General features: G+C 40.4%; 1 protein-coding gene across 3 annotated transcripts; it reads right to left on the bottom strand.

The window, feature by feature from the left end:
• Positions 1 to 1,209: 1,209 nt before the first annotated feature.
• FAM161A (FAM161 centrosomal protein A) lies at positions 1,210 to 14,005 on the bottom strand. Of its 3 annotated transcripts, none has more exons than XM_026094739.2 (7): positions 13,845 to 14,005; positions 11,661 to 11,908; positions 10,000 to 11,184; positions 9,419 to 9,586; positions 5,828 to 5,927; positions 3,954 to 4,108; positions 1,210 to 3,340 (listed from the first exon to the last, which is right to left on the bottom strand). In XM_026094739.2, exons 1-7 carry the CDS (start codon positions 13,965 to 13,967, stop codon positions 2,887 to 2,889), a joined length of 2,433 nt encoding a protein of 810 aa, XP_025950524.2. In that variant the 5' UTR covers positions 13,968 to 14,005; the 3' UTR covers positions 1,210 to 2,886. The 3 variants fall into 3 exon arrangements, with proteins under 3 accessions (XP_025950524.2, XP_064366092.1, XP_025950525.2); XM_064510022.1 differs by having other exon boundaries at positions 11,661 to 11,937; positions 13,845 to 13,967; XM_026094740.2 differs by lacking the exon at positions 9,419 to 9,586.
• Positions 14,006 to 15,001: the final 996 nt, after the last annotated feature.

Raw genomic sequence — 15,001 nt, 5'->3', positions numbered from 1 at the left:
ATTCCCATTTAAAAAAAAGTTATTCTTGCATGGTATTACAGTTTGCAGACTGTACTATTAAATTATTATATCAATGTCATCCTTTTCTTCCCACATGATATTTTCAATACTTTTTTGGATACACTTCATTTTCTTTGCAAGTTTTTGATCATGTTTCTACTTTTGTACTTTGGCCATTAATTAACATGAAAATCAGAAGATTAAATAACCTGTGAGAAACTCTGCTATTAATCTCCCTGCTCGATAGCCCTGAAAGCATAACTCACCATTTCTGTTCTAGTGAGCTGCTTCCCTTAAAATGCTTCTAACCAAACAATCTTTTGAGAGTCAAATGATTTGTCTCTCCATGTTAATTGCATCAAATAGCTTTGAGTGCTGACAGAAAAGTACTACATATTCTGGTCTCCTCTCCTATGGTATTACTCTGCATCTTGGTAATTCACCAAAGCTTTTAAAGTGTATTTGGATTTTCATGTTGGGGTTATTTGATTTTTTTTTTTCTTTAAATATATCATCCTATCAGCTTCTTGCTCTTTTGTCCGTGTTTTAAATCATTCTGCTTACCAAAAAGAAGGTCAAATAATTACTTAGTGTTCAGGCCAGTCTACCCTTCATCTCATGAGACCACGGTGTCCACATCCTCTAACAGATGTATTGACTCTTCCTTGTTATATCACATTTATCTGTGTTCATTAATTCTGTTCCTTATTAAGGTAATATGGTAAAAAATCAGTGAAAAAGTCAATCTAAATTCTACATAGGTCCTTGACTCCTTTCTCAAGACTCCTTTTTTTTTTTTAAAAAAAAAAAAATCTGTGTTTGCTGCCTTCTATTCTTCTAGTACGAAGGTTAGTTTTGTTAGTAAAGATTATTATTCTATACCTTTAAAGGTTCAACACTTACTGTATTCTTTTAGAGCACCTGCTTGAGTGCTATCTGATCTTAACACATTTGAAAACTCATCAAATCTCAGAGAAAACAAAATCCAGAGCTGCTCTGCCTTCTTTCAAAAAAGAAGGCTTACTAAAGAGACAAGTATCAGTATATGTGACTTTGAATGCAATAACACATTGTCAGTATTCTGTACTTCTGAAGAGTTGTACAATCATAAGCAAACTAAACGTGAGGTCGTATGGTGGGGTTGTCTGGTATAACTAGAGATTGTAAATGATTTCACTGTGGAGTAATGATTAATATTTTCAGGTATGATACATATACAAGGGATATTTTATTTAAATACAAAATTAAAGTTTAAAACTGGTATTAATCGTTATACACTTCAAAAATAAAAAAGTGATAAACTTCCAAGCAGTGGTACACAATTCCTCAAAGTCTGGAGGAACATGAATAGTAACAGGTATAGTTGGTGCTCTTGCATATGGTGTGGAAGGAGATTAAAAAAAATCACTTCAGATGCCTTTGTAAACTTGGTAGTTTTAACAAATATAGTGTTTTCTACTATTCACTGAATATGTTGTGAGTCCCTGTGCAATGTAACATTTTACTCTGTTGTCTACTAAGCCCACAAAACTTGTTTGAAATCCTTAACAGTGATCTGTTACTATGTAGATACCTTCTTTTATTTTCCTCTCTTAATATTGGATATGACATGGTTAGCAGGCAAGCTAGGAATAGGACCAAAAAAGCCTCTGTTTGCATTTTTTGTTGTGTAGTAGCTGCAGTTCGGAGTAGCAAGTATGTGGAGGAAAAGTAAAACTCTTCCTTACCATACTTTTATGCAAATAATTAGAGTTGCTGGTTGCACTTTTATCCTGTTATAATAATTTCCTCTTTTTACAGTATGTAACTGTCTCAATAAAGAAATTTGAAAATTAATGCCAGTATTTGTCATTACATTATAAAGAATTATTTTACATGATCATGGGAAGAGCTCTTCAAAATGAAATGGAGTTAAAACACAATTTTGGAGCTTGGTTAGATGCTAATATAAAATCTGCAGCATATAGCATATCTTTTTAAAGATAAGAGTAAGTCCTATTGACTTTTCCTACCTCACTCATTTCTAAGCATTAAAAAGCTCTGTGGAAGTTTAAGGGATTCCTCTCAGTACTCTGGACATTTTATTTCTGTTCTGTAGGGAGTGCCCTTAGCAACTGAGATACTGTTAATATTTTAGCTAGACAAAATAGTCTAGTTGATCTAACAGCTTGCTTCCTGGAAGAGCAGCAATCCCTCTTCTCTTCTGGTGCTGGCATTCATCTGACCCATCACTGAGCCAGTTTGTCTGATTTAAAGAGGCAGAAGCCAAACCCCATGGATTAGAAGTGGAGAGAGGAAGTGAACAGACTAATTTAGTCTTTCTTTTTTATTTTTTTTTTCCCCTGACTACACAAGAAGTTGTTCTCCTTGTGCCTGCTCTACCAATAACACTCAAGAGCTCTTAGATGAGAACTCCTCCTGTCATTTCATTGCCATGGTAGAAGGTATTACAGGAACATATCACAAAAGTACTGAAATATTTGAGATGGGGAGGCAAATTATTCCATTGACATCTCATCTGTGTTTGCCAGCATGCAGAAAGAGCTGGACATGTTAAAACCTCAGTACTTACAGTATGTGAGACATTATTTTTAAACAGTGGTTGCTGTTCATTTTATGAACAGAGGTATATTAATGTCATGAAACTCTAGAATAAAAAAGGTAAATATAAAAGTAATGGAAGAATTTTTTTGATGGAAATGAAAAACTTGATCCTTATTACTGGAAAATAGGCACCAGTTCTGTGCTGGAAAGACTGTAGGTTAAGAGCTTTAAATTTGCAAAACTTTGTGTCATTAGCAGAAACCCATGTTTTCCTTTGTTATCTATTTCACTGCCAGCAATGAAGTGTGTTTTTGAGCCCCAGCCTTCCTGTCTGCCTTCCTTTCAGTCACCATCATCACTGGTTTTCTCTTCTGAATCATTTTCATATTCCTCATCATCGTATCTGAAGGCATCCTGAGCCTCAGGATCAGACTGACCCTGTTCTTCCTGCTCACCGGCATGGTCAGACTGACAGCTGGATCTTTCCCCATGCTTGTCCTTGTCCTCCTTGTAGCAAGAGCCAAGCAGCAGGCCCGCCCTTGCTCCCTCCTCCTCCTCCTCCTCCTCTTCGTAGCAGTGGTCAGAGTGGGGGCTGGCACTGGCCTCCCCTGTGTGGCAAAGCTGATGAGCATGAAGGCTGGCTCTTGCCTCCTCCTCCTCCTCACTGGAGTGGTCATCCTGGGTGGAGGCTCTGACTGCTTTTCTCTTCTCCTTCTCCCAGGACTGCTCAGACTGGGGACTGCTGTCTGCTGCTTCCTCAAAGGATTTCCTTCCTTTGACTTCATCCTTGCTGAGTCTGAAAAGATAATTTGTATGTGGGATTTCTTTTTCCAGGTAAGATTTTTTTTTTCCAGTAGGTTTTAAAAGAATACTACTTTCATGTAATCTAGGACAAATCCTGGTAGACTAGTCTGGGGTAAAACCGGGGGAGGAAAGGGGAAGGGGGGACACTAGAGTATTTTTTTATGCTAGGAAGTATTTCTAACAGCATTGCTAATATATTTCCTTTTTCTCCACTTCTATTTTTTTCTATATCATAAAGTCAAAAAATTGAAAGATATTTTCAAAAAAGGCATATTTTAAAAATTCAGTAAAGGTAATGCAGAATGAAACAAGGTTTTACTAGTGAACTGCCAGAATTTTTGCTAAAAAGAACAAATCAAAACCGTTTTTCTTTTTTCTTTGAAGTTCATTACATTATATATCCAGTGCTCTCCTCTGTTTTATCAAATAATATTTAATTCAGGAAAAATAAAAAATATAGTAATGCTACCATTAATAATGCTAACTACCTGTAGTTAGTTATCTGGGAAATAATACAAATAACTTCCTTAAAAGCTATTAAAAGTAACTTTCTAATTATCAGGTATGCAGTGGCAAAAAAAAAAAAAGTCTTTGGTAATCTCTACCTTTTTTTAGCATCAGTGGAGGTTTTCAAATCTTCAGCATTGGAGTGTTCTAGTAAGCTAGCTGTTTGCCCTTTCCTTGAAACAAACTCTGTGCATATCCCAAGTTCTCTCAGAGTGTTAGAATAATGCTTCTCTGCAGCTATTCTCGCATTTTTCTGTAGGGAAGAAAAAGAATGGTTAAGTATTACCTAAATGCATTAAATGCCTGAGTTTTGAGACTTCTGTTTATTATACTAATGTTCTGTTTAATTAATTGCATCCAACAGGTTAAGTGATTATTCACTTCAGGTAAGAATGGCAAAACAATAGTCGAGAATTTCATACTGAATTTTCCGTCTTCTCTGTACTAGCTTATGTCCAGTTTGCTTCCTGCCCCCACTGGCTAGTGAAGAGCTATATTATTTACGTAGCTATTGAGGGAGGAGGGGGAAGATGCAGAGACATAAGAAGCCAGATGCAGTCTTCCTGGGGTTTCTCCCTTAACCTCTCCTCCTTCCTATCTCTCTGAGATATCCCTCACAGAGAGCTACTGCCCTAAAAAGCAGTATTGATCCACCCCTTTACATGACTATTTGAGAAATTACACAATCTGTATCTCTGCCCCTAAAATTGAGGGCGCAAATTCTGTTCCTCCAAGTGAGATCTGAGTGAGGTGGATTCATTCTCCTATCTACATATCCTGCTCCCCAAGGAGAGGCAGACCAGGAAACCCAGACCGACAGAACAGATCAGAGAACCAGATCTATGACTTGCTACTTCTCTCTAGTTTTGGCATCCACTCAGTGACTACACTATCAGCATGGTTGTACTGAAACAGAGAGGGAAAAATAGTGTGTGTGTGTGTGTGTATGTATATGTACACACAAACATATATATATATATACACACACAGAGAATGCACGAATATATATAGTGTATGTATAGTGTGTGTATACATATAAGAACATACAACTTCATAGTAGGCACAAAGAATGCTTGAGTTGATGATGGGGGACATGGATGATGGAGACATGATGGGGTTTTCCCTTCAAGACAAAAGCATGCAAAGAAAACTCTCTATTTGTGCCAGTGTTTGCAATGTTGGCCTGTTAAAAGACTAAATGACCATCATGACTTTTTTTGAACATCACACTTGACAGTATTATTCATTTGCTAGGGCAAACCATTAATTAGCGTTCAGTTCCATTTGGGCATCGGAGACTTGTGCATGGTACATGTCAGAAAAAGAAAGTCTTTATGCTGTTTAGGTATGTTTTATTTGTAGGGTGAGATACGAAAAAAATCTGCCAATAAAAGAGGTTCTAATTTCAGTACGTTTGTATTTATAGCTTTCAGGCAAACAAAAATGCCCTCACCTAAACTGGTACTCTTTGCCAGCTCTTACTGTGAGATTTTGATAAGAGTAAAATTATTTAGCAAAAAGATATGACAAATGATGTTCAAGTTTGTGTTATAAGTTGCTTACAAGAGAGAGCTATTGGAAAAACTATCAGACTCAGGTCAAATGGGGAAGATGACAAGTTATAATTCCTTGCAACTCTGATGTAACAACAAAGCAAAATCTGTATTACAGCATTGACTATTAAAATACACTCAGTATAAAAAGAAAAACTGCACCATAACTAGGATAGTTGTTTTTGGTGAGAAAAAAAAGTCATGTTTACAAGAGCCATCTCAGTCCTCTGCGCAAGCAAGCCATGAATGCTTGGCCACAAATAACAGTAATATTTTTATGGAGACAGGGCAATAGAGATTAAAATGGACAATTACTGCTCTCAAAAATATTTTTCAAATATCTTCTAAAAATGTTTGACTAATACTACAAATGCCTTAGGCATCATTTGAAAATAAATTAAGACATAATACAAGACAACCTGAGTGGCCCTTTCCAAAAGCAATGGCCTTTGGTTTACTCGTTCTTCCATTTCTTGTAATTCTTGCAAATACTCTTGCATTCTCTGCTTCTCATAATTCCTAAGAAAAATATAGTACATTATACTGATTATTATTTTATAATACAAAAAGTAATTTCCTACAACAGCTGAAAGTTTAATTGCTTGTGACAAACTAAATAGTGTCCTACCAAAAAATACATAAAGGATAAATTATTTTATGTTGGTTACTGAGTCTGAGATGAATTGTCTCATTTTCACAGCAATTGCTTGCCTGGAAGTACTGAACAAAACTGTCTCTGAACTAGGCACTCTGCATCTGCTGAGAGAGGTCCTTGCTAATGAGGTTAAATAAGGGTCTTTCTGAGTCTGGATTCTTAACTGATACTGAGTTTTTCCTTAAACACTGAATTCATACTTTGACAGAAATTCCAGTTCTAAGCAAAACTGAAGTGTGAAAGGACTGCTAAGATTAGAATACACCAGAAGAAATTAATATTATAAAGCAAAAACCAGTACTTTAAGGTTGCACTTAATGAGAAGAATCCTTTGCTACTGGAACAGTCTAACCTGCAAGCAGGGAGGCCACATTTTGGATGGTAGTACACTATTTTTTTCCTAGTTGACTCTTCTGGGGTCCAGTCAATATAGTGGGATGACTAAACTGTTGAGTCATCAACTTAAATCATACCTTAGCTCATAGCAAGCAGTGGGTAATCCAGGTAGCATGGGCTGTAGTCCTCCTGGGTGTATGACAAGGACCCTGACTAGACAGGCTTGATTCAGATCCATTAAGGCTTTTGTCTTTACCATAGCTCTGTAAAATTTTGAGCTACTTCTTGCAGATGCAGTTCACTGCTTCAGTGGTAGGATAGGTCATCTGATCAGGCCCCATGGAAACACATGGAGCCAGCTCAGGTTGCACCTAAGCTAATAAATCTTCTGGAGGCTGAAGTGCTGGGAAATGAAGGAGAGGCCATGTCAAGTGCTGCTGCATGAAGCAGCACAGGACTTGCCGCTAATTAGCTGAAGTGTTGCTTGGAAGTGACTGTCCTGCTGGGCAAGCCCTGGAAGTAACACAGCTGTGTTTACATGGGTCTGCGGCACAGTTAATAAATCCTCCTGGTTCAAAGTTGCCTCTGCACTGAGCCAGCTCTAGCATTACTAAGTCAAAGATATTCAAGGGTAAATACAACTGTGTGTGGGGTAAGTAGGGGACATCATACACCTCTGTCTCCTCCCTCCTCTTTTACCTACCATTTTCTGAATTTCTGCAATATTTGCAGAAAACGCAGTGCTTTGAGGAAGTTTTTCACCATTCTGAAGGAATGAACTTCATTGTTGTTGTTTGCTCATTCTCTCAGAAGGCTTTCTACAAACCCAATTATCTGTTAGAAGAGCACTTATATTAATATATACCTTATTACCCAGCCTATGCTGAAATAAGCATTATCAAGTTAAGCACTTACACCAGCCTTAATGCATCAGCACTAGGGAAGTAGTCTTGCTTTGCAGTAGCATAATTACACATGTAGGCAAGAATTAAGCATGAGTGTTTTACAATACTCATAAAATCTGCTTAAGCTAAATACCGTAAGGTAAAGTTTGCTACTGAATGAACTCAAATCAAACCTGCAAACGCACCCATTGTCCCTCTTATATCTCTACCTTGCTACTTTAACTCAAATTTGTTTCTGCATCTGTCCAAGTCAGTAGATCACCTACATAAGGAGACCCTGTCCAGCCAGAAGCACTTCCACTTGCATCATAAAGCTCTTGCTATTAACAGTACCTGCTGGCCATGTTGCAAAACCAATTGTGCTAGAGCTCTGGTTCAGGCAAAATGTTTAGAAATGACCGCTGTTCTTGTCATGCACCTCTGCCATTGCTTGTCTGCTCTCTAGGACCCTGCTTAAGCCCTGCTTCTCCTATGACTATCGCTGCTTCCTCCTTGTGCTTTAGCTTCAGTTGCCTCTGGGGGAGGTAGCAGGTATTCTAGTTCTTAGGGTATCCTGATTAGTCATGGACTGCCCCTGTGGCCAAGGAAAATGCTTATTGCAATGTTTGTTCTAGCACCTTTGCTTACATTGCTTAGCCACTACACTTCATGCTTTTAGTGCATGAGACTGTGTGTTTCTGTTTGTGTTTTTTCTATTTCTGGTCACGGTGGAGCAACATTGGTGGTGAATAACCAGTATGAGGTTTGGTGGTGAAACAGTATGTAGTATTGTCTGGCAGAAGATGCTGCAATATTTCAGCATATTTGCTTATTGCAGCCAGAGTGTAAAAAAGTCTATTAGGAAAATGGATTTATTCCTATTTTAGCTATATTTATATTTAACTATTCCTATTTTAACTATAAAGCAAGAAGAGATACATATAAAGCAAAAAAAGAATGAGAAACCTTATTGTTAAACTTGTAGCCATAAAGACAGCCCTAGCCTCCAGACTCTTTTTAGAAAGATCTCTATACCACCTCTACCCTGGACGATATTCTAAAGACTTTCCTTAAAATTTAGTACGTTAACAGTTGCCACTACAAGCTATGAATCTTATAGTCAGGTGTATCTCCTAATCAGTCACCTTATGCTGATAAGGCATCACTGGTATTGTTTTGCCCTGTTACTGGCATACCTGGTGCGTGCACTATTATTCCTACCACGCTGCCCAAGAGCCCTGCCCATGCCTGAAACAACAGAGGCAGAGCTGTTAATGCCTCCCTCACCTCCTCTATGAAACCATGCCTTAGATAGAAGACAGTACTGCAGCACAACCCTACCCAAGCTGTTTAAAAAGTTCACTACAGGTTCATTCACACAGGACTGTTTTTTCCAGGACAAATAAAAATGGGAAGCAGAAATGCTTAGACATATACACAAGGTCAAGCAGCAGATCTGGACTTGGCTCCAGCTTTCTCAGACCTTGATCTATCTATTGACTGCTAGCCTACAGCACGTTTTAAGAAGGCCCTGATGTTTCTTCCTATGTACTATTCTTCTCAATCAGTTAAAAATGTATGTTTGTATCTCTACTAAAGGTAATTTTGGATCCCACCCCTCTTGAGCACCAGTAGCATCCTGGTTAGCTGTTAATATATGGGCTAAAGTTGTAATAACATTACTGCTCTACTTGCCCCTCTTAGGTGGGAAACCACAAGGACAAAGAAGTGAGTGTTCACTACACGAGAAATAGAAGGACAGAACCAAAGTTGTACCACCGTCTATCAATCCAGTAGTGCAAGGATGTTATGTAACTAGGCTATCATTTCTCCTTTTGATTTTTTTAAACTGATTTTCCTTTTTAGTTGATATGTCAATTCAGCAAAGGAGTATCTTGTTAGCTGACTTATATAAGGTGAAACGCATAGATTAAAATCATTACAATGGACAGCAGTTTTCCAGTGGAAATACTAAATTTGGCCACTTTTTTTTTTTCTTTACTAGCTGCTTATACAGTATATAATTTATCAAACGTGTAATTAGGTAAACTTAGACTACGTTATATTTTACATTTTATGTTTAACCTACAACTTGCAATGAGAGGTTCAGGATTTGGAGGAATGCAACAAAATACCTGAATGTTTTTAATTTGGATTTAGACATCTGAGCTAGGCTCTGATGTGGGTCATTGGCCTCAGCCCGGGTTGTTACAATTTTCTGCAGTTTTTTCGCTCTTTGTTTCTGCTTTGTTCTGTTCCTTTTTTGTTCTTCTTCCAGTTTTCTCTTTTCCTCAAGTGAATTCCTGGGTGGAAAAATAAACTAAGGCTGAACTCCTTTTAAACCAAGAGCAAGACTTCAAAGGAAGTTTTGGCAAAGAAAATTCAAGAGAGAGAAGCAGGGTTAAAACAGGGTTGGAATAAAAGGGCAGAAGATACAAGCTATTTTAAATGATTCAGGCATATACTGGGAAACAGCAGTCATTTGTTCATTTCCTATGGACATTTTGAGAAAAATGCTATTCTGTTTCTTTAGAAATCATAAATACTAATTAAATCCTTTATTTAAATTATTAATATATTAAAGTCCTATATAATAATTAAGTCCTTATATTGCTCCTATATTTACTACGTAGAAGAATTAACTACATTTGTAGAAGTACAAAGAAGTCTGCTCTTTAAGTATTTACAAAATGCAGTGCATGACTTAAGTGGTCACCTTATGGCTTGTAGCCGTCTTTTTGTGGATTCGGTGATTTTTGGTGATTTAGATTCTCCAGATCTTGAGAGAAGTGAATTTGCACTTGAATGTCTCATTTGAGGTTTATGTCTTGGAGAGGCATATGGCCAGCGTGTTTCTTTCAACTTTTCTTCATCCTCTTGAATGTCCTTCAAAATCTTCCCTTTGTTTGAGGGAATATATGGAGTACGGAGATCAAAAGGTTCGCAGACTGTAATGTGTTTCACTTGTTTTTGTTGCAGGAGCTGTTTCTGAAATTTTTGGTATAGTATTTCAAAATTTGGAACGTTTGATTTAATGTTGGGTTTATGTTCTATTTTCTTTGGTTCCATGCACTTGTGTTTCTTTTTTTTATTGATGTCTTTAATAGCCAGTCTGCTGCTTGGTAGAGATGAATTACGTAGCAGCTCCTCAGCTCTCATTTTGATCCTTATTTCTCTGTAAAGCTCTTCCTCCTTTAACTTGTCATTAACAGCTGGACTGTAAACACACTTAGGAACTGGTTTTGCTTTGAACAGTTTTGTTTTCTTTTCAGGTGCAGAAAGGTCTCTTACTTGCATTTTCCTAATTTCATGCCTTTGCTTCTCTCTTTCGATGAATTTAAATGGCTTCTGAGAAGCCAAAAGCATAAGTTTGCTTCTCTCTTTCACAGATTTCCTGCGTTCTTCGTTCTGTTCCACGATTTCATGGTAGAGTGGAAGGAAGACGGATGCTGGCACTGGGTTGGCTCGGAACTTTTTTTGACACTCTGCTTCTTCCTCTAGTCGCTTCTTCAGTAAGTTATTTTCCATTTCAAGCTGTGACTTTGATTTGACATTCTGTTCTTTTTTCCTGGCTTCTCTAATAGTCATCTGGAAAGGCTTGGGCACAGTAACTTTTGGGGACCATGCCTTCTGCTTCTTCCTCATCTTTCTGAACACTGGTGAGCTTGGTAAGCTATGTTCGGTGCGGGGGATATAGTCTTCCACAGAGAAATCGTCCCACATTTTTTCAATCTGTTGCTTTGCAAATGCCGATGACCCAGTTTCGCTACCATTTTCTTCAAATGCTAATTCTCTGTCAGACCCATCAGATATACTTGAACCTACGAGATCATTTAAGTCAGATTCAGAAAAAGATCTGTGCAAATTTAGAGGCTGGTATGAGCTCTTCTTCCAAGTTGACCTGTAAAAAAAAAAGTTGTTTTGAGTCAAGTCGAACAGACACTGATGCAAAGCCAGTGATTTCCACTTGCAGTGTCATCATGAAAATAAAATGGACAGAGCTAATGGGGAAGAGGAGAGAGGCAAGGCAAAGGAAAAGAGAAGAACATGGGGCATTCACACCAGATCATAGTTTTAAAGAAATATAGATTATGAACAAATCAGCATTTCTTAAGGAAAGGCACCATGCTTTACTAAATATGTTACTTGATCTCAGCTTCACACATACACACAGCTGTAAATCTCACAGTACATTAGCAAGGTGAGTAAGCATTTTTAAATATTAAAACTAACTTTTTATGATTATCTACTTATAGGAAATGGTGAGAGTAACTTTCCATCTTCATAAAAAAATTGCCATACTTACGATGTCTACAAAGCACTTTAGAACCTTCAGGTAAAAAGCACCACCAAACTGAAGATTATGAATAAACTTACCTATAACATATATTAGAAGCAGCATCTTTTTTGTCCAAAGATTGTACTCCTTTTAAGCGTAGCTTATTCCGATACATACTTTCTAATTTTGTCATGGTCTCCAAGTGGGCATTCTTCAGTTCTTCTAGCTTCAAGTAATATTCCTGATTTGAATTGCACATTTTGGAAAAGTCTATCTGGTCTTCACAATCCCCATTTACAAAGAATGTCTGCTCTTCGTCAGTATTTGAATCCAAATCAGAACCATCCTAGAAGAGATTTTTGTAAAGTTTTCTGGCTGTTAGAAGAAAGGGGAAGGAGGTTTGTAATATCACTTAATCTGATTAAGTCCAATGAATGATACAGTAACATCAAACAGAGATACATATGTATAAATTTGAATGAAAAGTTATATGGAATAATCTTACTGCATTATAATTTATATCCTAAGGGTTTTATCTATAGCATGTTAATTTCTTAACAGTCTATCCCTGTAATCAAGATACTATATCAGGAAATAAGACAAAAAGGAGTTATTAAAAGTACCTTTTTAGAACTGTAATTTTTCCTTGATTACTACATGCAGCTTAAAAACATTTTTTAAACAAACTCTCTGCCTCTCACCTTCATAAGTATTCTGATAATAAGTCATGCGGTATCTTATGCATAAATGTTTCTACTGTTATTTCACAGGGGATTGTGGAAATGGGAAGTATTCTGTGTAACTTTCACTCTAAATAGTGTTTTGCCAGCTTGCACTTTTGGGTAGGTAAGCACATTCTTTAAACATTTTTAAAGCTTGAAAAAGTTACAGAAGTAAGTATCATTTAAAAGTTAAGTCTACATTGAAAAGGCTTCCTTTAAGTTATTTTTAGGCACTATGTTTTAAAAAGTTACAGAATTTCTTCATCTAAAAAATTAGGATAAGACTCTTCCACACACAGGTATTTTAATAGGCTTTTACATTCCAAACAAAAAAAGCCCTTGTTTATGTTTTGTCATGTTTTCAGTGCAAAAAATCTCTACCTTTTCTCCACAATGTAGTGATCAAGCATAAAATGAATGACATGATCAAATAAGTGAATTTAAAAAGCTGTTAAAGCATGTCCAGTTAAGGGCACAGTCTGAATCTTTCTGAATCTGTTTCTTTTGACATTGTGTATGCATCTCTAATTTCAGTTCTTGATCCATGGAAAGATCGAAGTCTGTTCCCTCAAGTTAGGCACCACTGCTTCTTCAATCCTCTCTCCAATCCCTTCAGCATAACAAGCTCATTAAGAGATTTGTGTTGGCACAAGCGATGCACCAAGACCATCTGTCAGGTTTTTCTAAATCAGGAAGATCCTGTCCCGTGTGTGTACTATCCCACCACGTCACTGGTAAGGTTTTTTTTAAAAAAACAGCAGCTTCCGAGGCTATTTTTACCCTGAGAACAGAAGAAAAGTTTAGGCCAGGTCCCCGTGGCAGTGGCGTGTGAGCTGGTCTGGGCGGTGCGCAGTGGTGCTTTGGCCTGCAGGGCTGGCCCAGCCGGGCTGGCCTGGCACCTCGGACAGCCTGCCACCTCGCTGTGGATGGCTGGGCACCTTTGCCCTGGCCAGCCTGACTCCTCGCTCACTGGTGGGCGCAGTGGCCTGCACCCGCTGCGGCACCTAGCGTGGGCATCTGTGGTGCCCTGGCCAGCCGGGTGCTCCCACCTCCCTGCGCAGCTCTTCCCCTTTTCAGCTTGTGCTGATGGCCAGGGCTGCTAGACCCGCAAACTCGGAGGAAACTAGGGCTGCCCCCAGTGCCTGTGGTGAACTGGCAACTGGGATGGCAGATCTGAAAGCTTGATCCTGGCCTCTTAGCACTCCCTCGCTGCCATGGCCACTGCTGTCGCTGTCTCCCGGTTACAGGAAAAACCCGTCCCGCTAACTTGCTGCGCTTAGACTTTTTTCACCCCCCCTTCCCAACCGGTGTCCCCTCGGTCAGTGTCGCAGGGCCGGCACCACCGCTCCGGCCTGACACCTCCGACCCCCGATTCCTTCATTTCCTCCGTACGTTTTCGAGGCGCTTCTGCTCCCGCGGAGCAGTGCCTGGGGCTGCCAGCGCCGTCGGCCAGGCGGCAGCAGCGGGGCCGGTCCCCGCACGGGGGAGCCGGTGCTGCCGCCGCCGCCCGGGGCCTCCCGCTCCCCGCGCCCGGCCCGGCCCGGCCCGGCCCCGCGGTACCTGCTGGGCGGCGGCGGGCGGCGGCCCCCGCTCGTAGAGCGCGGCGGGCGCCCGGGTGCGCGGGTCGCGGGGCGTGCGGAGGCAGGCGGCGGCCAGTCGCGCCGCCCGGTGCGCTGCCGCCATGGTGCCGCCGGGCGGGGAGCGGGGCCGGGGCCGGGGCGGGCCCTGCGGGGGCCGGCGGCGCTGGGAGGAGCCGGCGGCCCGGCGGTTCCTGTGCAGGGCAGGGACGGCACTGCGGCTCTGGCCCCAGCACGGTCCTCTCCGCCCGCCAGCGCCGTTTCTCGCTTTTGAAGGGAAGCAGGGAGCGGGGCTCGCTGGGGCCCGGCAGGAAGATACCGGCTCCTGCCTGGTTCGGTGCGAGCCGGGAGCCAAGACAGCCCCTCTCGTCCTGAGCCCTCCGTCTCCGTCTACGCACAGGCTTGCAGACTGGCCTGCTCCTGCAAGAGGTGAGGGCAGAGGGGCCTGCGGCCTGACCCATCACCCCTGAGCACCCCGCTCTTGCTCCCCGTGTGTTTTCCACTGCGCTGCAGAATCGGCGCGCGGCCAAGGTAGCTGTGTCACTCAGCAGAAGGATGCAAGAAACTGGGCAGGGAACCCACGATCTCCACCCTCGCATCGGGGTGCTTGTTCGGCACCAAGGCAGGGGCACCCACCCACTAAAGGGCTCCCCTGCACCATCCAGGGTACTGGGCTGCCAGTGCCCTCTTCCAGCTGTGAAACGGGCACAAATGGGGTCACATGCTAGCAAAGAGGCAGAGCAAATAGCGCATCGAAATTTGTATCTACTCAGTCTGAGGGCAAAAAGAAAAAAAAATCATTCCTATGTACTGATCTTCTAGATAACTTTTAACAGGATTTTAGTTGGAACTCAGAAGTCTTTCCCAAACCCAGTTTCCCCGCCCTCAAATTATTAAATAATCTGCTACTTTAAGAGCAGTTCCTACTTGAAATAAACAGTTGCAGAATAAGGGTAGACCAGGATCATTGGGAATACTCTTCCACCTCTGTGGAGGCATTAATGATTACTGGACCTATTTATTTCAGTAAAATTACAAGTACTTTTTAATGGAAAGAAACAGATGAAAAGATTACAGCATACATGCTGTTAAGTATTGTCAAGAATTGGAAATTTGTGAGGATGGGGAAGAAAAACTTTA

This window comes from Dromaius novaehollandiae, chromosome 3 (genome assembly GCF_036370855.1).
Source record: "Dromaius novaehollandiae isolate bDroNov1 chromosome 3, bDroNov1.hap1, whole genome shotgun sequence".
Lineage (NCBI taxonomy): Eukaryota > Metazoa > Chordata > Aves > Casuariiformes > Dromaiidae > Dromaius > Dromaius novaehollandiae.
This window is presented reverse-complemented; position numbering and strand designations above follow the sequence as displayed.

Coding starts and splice junctions, on each gene's coding strand:
- FAM161A (XM_026094739.2), bottom strand. CDS start 13,967: ATGGCGGCAGCGCACCGGGCGGCGCGACTGGCCGCCGCCTGCCTCCGC. Junction 11,185..11,660: donor GCTTCTAATATATGTTATAG/GTAAGTTTATTC, acceptor TTTTTTTTACAG/GTCAACTTGGAAGAAGAGCT. Junction 3,341..3,953: donor TCCACTGATGCTAAAAAAAG/GTAGAGATTACC, acceptor TTATCTTTTCAG/ACTCAGCAAGGATGAAGTCA.